At 39.0% G+C, this 6,078-nt stretch overlaps 1 protein-coding gene across 1 annotated transcript; it reads left to right on the top strand.

The window, feature by feature from the left end:
* Positions 1 to 4,917: 4,917 nt before the first annotated feature.
* LOC149160529 (FRIGIDA-like protein 4b) lies at positions 4,918 to 5,337 on the top strand. The gene has a single exon (XM_089434632.1). It carries the CDS (start codon positions 4,918 to 4,920, stop codon positions 5,335 to 5,337), a length of 420 nt encoding a protein of 139 aa, XP_089290758.1.
* Positions 5,338 to 6,078: the final 741 nt, after the last annotated feature.

Raw genomic sequence — 6,078 nt, 5'->3', positions numbered from 1 at the left:
ACAATCAATATAGGTTAGCACAATACAACTTCACAACATATCAACTCAAACATAAATCATGATATCCATAACAGTAACTAACTAACATGTTCACATCATAAGCTCATAAGCATTTGTCGTTCATGAATAACAATCATATATGTACGATTCGTCTAGATTAGTACGACACCATATCATAAATATGTTGGCTCATACCTTAATATTGCAACCATAACCATCAACACAGGTCAAACCGGGTTAACAAATACATATAACATCAAGATTTTCAATGCAATGAACATAACCATCATGCATATGACCAATCCAAATTACAACATCAAGATATCAATGAAATAACCCTAATCATCAAGTTAATAACATATAAAAACAATAATCTATATATCATGCTCATCAACAACATATAACCTAATCATCAAGTTATCCAACATAAAACAACAATAACAATGCATACAATTATAGGTTGTTATCATTCTTAACTATCTGACACATGTGCATATGACTACACTAATCAACTAGCATCTATCATGAATGTAACCATAACATCAAAATACATGTACATAAACCTAATGTATATAACCCTAATGCATATAAAAATTCTTAACTTACATACCTGCATGCCAAACATACAATACTTGTATGAAGATATCCTCTTACCCCAAAGTCCAATCCTGCAATCTCACTTTGACGATTTGCATCTCTTGCTTTACTTCATTCAAGACATTAGTATCATAACATACCAATAGCACCATGATGACCTAAATTGCATACAATGACTTCACAAGGCATGTTTGACCTACTATTCATGCATAACTATAGCCAAGGGCATACATGCATAACGACTGCATATAGACATATAACACATGAGTACCAAACCATACACACATCATTCTAGCTAGAGTCCAGTCATCAATGCGTGACCATATCAAGTACACGAACCATGACCTCATGCATGACAAAAACCATTAATCCATTATACAACCAACAATATGCATAAGCAATGCCAAATCAACTACACCTATGCATAAACGCATGTAGTTGAACATAAGCGATCAAATATTGTAATCAACCTACAAGACTGATACATGTAATCCAAATATTCAAGAATGTAACCTAAAATAAAAGGATGTAAGTAGGCGCCATAAAATTAACATGTAAGCGACATATAATCCATACACAGTCAGTCACATACTTATGACAATTCATTTCACGAAATCAATATCAAATTCTCCATGATAACCATACTACAACCATACTCAAGCATCAAGCAATGAAACAAGTACATGGTATGCAAGTATAAGAGACACACATGCAACTGACATGCATGCATGACCAACACCTTCAACCCATCCAGTCCGAGAGTTGAACCATGCTCTGATACCACTCTGTAACACCCTCCTTCGACATCCCCCCAAGTAACCATGCCAACCGAGGTAAACATGAGATGAGAGGCTACTATGATCAGATTCGACCTCCTAGGTGACCTTAAGAAAGTGGAATCGACGGAAAATCACACACATCCAACATCATCAACAGAACCCTCAGGAGACAAGTCAACCACTCAGACAACCTGTCCCTGGGTCCCACTGCTATTCTGGACCTCTTAGGCCATAGTCGCTCTCATGCTATGGGAAAGGGAGCAACCAAAAACCCAAAGTCACTCTCATAGGCCTACCTGCCAGTGACTATGGACTAAAGTTGCCAGTTACGTGCCAGCGACCCCAAGATTTAAGCCACCTTTTCAGGCCCAGAAGCCAGGCCACTGCCTAGAATGGAATGAAAGCTCAGAATCAAGTAAAGTATAGGGAAACAATGATGCAATAGTAAATGGTTGATCAAGACCTTAACCAAACCCCTACTAGCCATGACAAGTGTTTCATCAAACATATTGTCAACATGTAACCTACAGGTGTAAACAACATAATTAAGTGTAGGGATCTCATACTTATTTGAGAATCACCATGAACCATTGTTTCCTCATGTCATTTGTTGCCTTATCACTTATTAGGTCATAGATACCATATCCATTCAAATATAAGTAAAAACATGTTGAGAGCCATACATAGTTGTCGTCACAAAATATACATCTAACCAGCATAATAAGAACGAAATTACAATGAACATATTAGCCATCAAAATCCATATATCTATATATATATATATATATATATATATCTATATATATCAGTACATTTACACATGAAAATCAATGGAATGAATTTCTCATTAATCAATGCAATGAACCAACCGGTGATGGGACTACCACGTTCCACCCGACCATAGATTGGCTGAGCCAAGTCTCTCTTCAGCCAATCACCCCCGTGCCATATTCCAAGCATGAATGTGGGACTCATAGAACACATCAAAAACACCAATCAACATGGATTCCACCAGAGTTCTCTGCCTACATCGTGAGGAATTTGAGTGCCTCCTAGTCTCTCAGACTTTATAGTGCATATGCAGTCCAATCTAGGGATCACTAGGCCCTACACCGAGACGTACTCTACAGGATTTACCGCGCATTCCATCCAGGAATCACTAGGCCCAACAGAGAGAAAATCCACCTCTTGGATTTACCATATATCCCGCCATTCACTGACAAGGATTCCTAGGCCCACCGAGGTACACAATTTGGCTTTACCACAACCCACAGTTTGGTTCAGGGGTTACTAGGCTAGTGGCTTCGTGCATCCTCAGTCTGGTTCAGGGACCACTACACCATGTGTTTGTCAATTCAGAGATCCACCCCACTCAGCTTCGAATCCAATCCGGCCATCCCACATAAACCGAATGAGAGAACCCATCTCATCAAAGCTATCAAGAAATGGCAAGGCTAGGCTGAAAATATTGTCACACCTGGAAAAACCCATGCCATGGTAGAAAAGAAACACATGCAATCCCATGCATGCCAAATCTAGCAAGGAAAATACACATGCAAGTCGATACCTGCAATGAAGCTTGTTGTAGCTACTTGATCCTGCCTTTCCCTGCTTGATCTTTGCTTCCTCTTGCCTTCTTGCTCCAATGCCAAAGTGCTCCAAGAAAACTCTAAGTGTCCAAGAGTATGAAAGAGAGAGAATAATGAAAGAGCTCCAAAACTAAACTGATCAAGTCTTTCCCATTGATCCTTAGAAGCCTTTTTATGAATGAGGCCTCTATTTTCTTCATTTTCCATTATTTTCCTTCAGTTTCCTCCTCAGATGCAACCTATGACCTTTCTTCTCCTTTTTCTCTTAATTTCCATTATTTTCATAAATAAATGTGCCATAATACATTTTTGCCTCTTTAATGCCTTAGCCATTGTCTTTGCTAATTTCCTTAGCCATAAACAACTAAATGAACACCCCCACTAGGATTTCCCACCCAACATTCAACTTGGAATACATGTCCCTTCATCTGTGGTGATTATTTTTAACTTTTATTACATGGAATTTTCCTCAGGGTTGTTATACTAATGGCTTTAATTTTAGTTTGGTTCCAATAGAATTAGAAGATGCTTCCCATTATGCATGTTGAAAAGTTTAGGGTTGAAATGTCAATCTTTTTGATCTAGTTTCACAATCAATTGGATTTGTAAATACTTCAATTGCCACATACCCTGATCTCAGTTGTTAAATGTTTTCTTTGGAGGCTAGACCTTCAATAAACGAGTAACAGGTGGAATACATTTTTTTTTCAACAAGAAAAAACCCATCGGTCTTCTATTAAATAAAAGAAGTTTTACATAATCATCATTGTCATGTTAAATATAGTAGTTCTCATCTATCCTTTATCTTGACATATCTATGTTTTTTTGAAATGATATCAAAATCACATTATCTATATCTGTCTTTACAACCTTCAAAAACTGTCAATTTCAATTGTACCGAAAACATATTGATCACTTAGTCTGTCTTGTTCAAAATTTCCCTTCATCTCATGTTTAATACTAATGAAAATGTTATACTGATATGTTAAAATACATCTCAAAAAACCAAACTAAGCAACATGAATTTTCCCACATCTTTGTCAAGAGTCATTCGAAAATTATGAGAATGTGATCTCTCTTGACAACTTGCTTTGTCCCTCCCTTGATAATGCATAAATAACCTTTCTATTCTCCCTATAAATATGAGAAAAGGTCATATCATGGATGAAATCTATAATGATTCTAATATGTTTCATCTAGTTAATTAGCTAGGGTGTCTCAAAGGAAGAACTCACCTTCACCCATTCTATGACCACTTTAGAGTCTCCATAGATATCCATAGAATCTATGAATAGCCACCTAGCACATTATAAGACCCCAAGGTGCTATAAACTTCGCATGGTTGTTTGTGCCAAAGCTATTGTTCCAATAGAAATGATATGATAAACTTGGCTCTAACACAATTTGCGCCACTACCACATGCATAGTTACTAGATGCCCTGTCAAAGAGGCCAACATGATATCTGGACCAGATATCAAAGGGAAGAAAATGCCTTGTGGAAACCCTAGAGGGAATAAGCCCAAATTCATTATAAAAATTTGTTAGCTTCATACTAGTAAACTAAAGGTTAGCCAGAGTATTATCAAAAATTTGGGCGTTTTGACATCACTAAATCCCCCAAATGATATAAAATGGTAGTGTGCAGAACTCCTTTTATGTAGCACTCCATTCTAAAAGTCAAGCCTCAATTGAAATATGATTCCAATAAACAGATAAAAATGGACTATGATTTTACTTAACGCACGCTATGGAGGTTGGCATGGTTTCAGAGTATGCCAATGGAGAGCCCCTGCCCGGGGGAGAAATCCTAGAGAATGCCAATGACTATTATCGAGGGCCAGAGGCAGAAACGACAGGAAAAGTTGATGCTTGCGGGGGATGCCCTAACTAGAAAATATGCACCACTGATCCCAAAGGGTTTGATCCAACCGACAAGCTCCTCTGTGAGACAATGGATGCTGAGGGTCTCTGGAGATTCATCGTGGAACGCAGAAAAGCCACTTTAGCACTCAGGGTCGAGCTGCCGTTAGCGCTGGAGAGTACCATTGATCCCGCGCAACTGGTTTCACAAGCTCTCGAGGGTTTGTATGACAAGGGTATTGGGAAGATAAAGAAGAAGGACTCGGGTCTCGGGCACCAGAGACGAGCCTGTTCTTTGTCGCTGAAATCGATTCTTCCCCTCCTGGCAGACTCTACAATGGGAGCCGAGCAGCCCGTCATGTCTCCGAGAACTAAGGAGCAGGCGAGGGTCATCGCTAATGAGTGGAAGTCAAGGATCAATGTTGATGCGGATCCCGTCAATAATGCCAAATCCTTGGAGATTATGAAGCTCTGTGGTGCTCATGGGCCTATAGAGAAAATGCTAGATTGAGCCCTAGATCGAGCCCTACATCAGGTAGATCCAGTCAATCCTAACCTGGATTTGATCCAAATCTTCATAAAATCTCCAGAAGGAAAGAGTATTTGCAGGAAAATTGCCAGGGGGAGATGGATCCAAGATTTAAGACACGAAATCCAGACACATTTAGGCATACCAGCAAGCATGCAAAACCTGATTTACTCAGGACACAACCTACAAGATAACCACACACTACAGGATTATGGTATTGACACAGACTCAAATATCATAGTCAATCTGCGGCTGCGAGGAGGATGCTCTGGTACCAGTTCAAAGGGCACAAGCACGTTTAAAGATGCAGTCAAAGGAAAGGAAAAAGCCCAAACCAATCCAACATTATCCCCTGATCTACCAAGGCCCTACATAGTGGAGCAAAAATCTCAAAATCCTGCCTACACAGTTGCAATACCTGAGGTAAATGGATTGTACTATGATTTTCTTACCAAAGCAGTCATATGCAGATTTAATGGGTTCTGGCCCAAATCTGATCTTTTACACCAATGGATTTTTTCTGCTTGGTCACCAACTTGTGAAATCCTTTTATGTTCCAAAGGGTTTTTTATTGTCAGATTCACCACAGTTCAAGAAAAGGAATATATACTTAATAAAGGACCATGGTTTTGGGGCAACGCAGGGCTCTTCATGACCCCTTGGTTCCCAGAATTTGACACCAACACAATGGTGGTATCAAAAATTCCAGTTTGGGTCAGATTA

Source organism: Pinus tabuliformis, chromosome 5_2 (genome assembly GCF_031772625.1).
Source record: "Pinus tabuliformis cultivar Carrire ecotype Pingquan chromosome 5_2, CPIR1, whole genome shotgun sequence".
NCBI lineage: Eukaryota > Viridiplantae > Streptophyta > Pinopsida > Pinales > Pinaceae > Pinus > Pinus tabuliformis.
The sequence above is the reverse complement of the archived record's forward strand: the minus strand, read 5'-3'. Positions and strand labels throughout refer to the sequence as shown.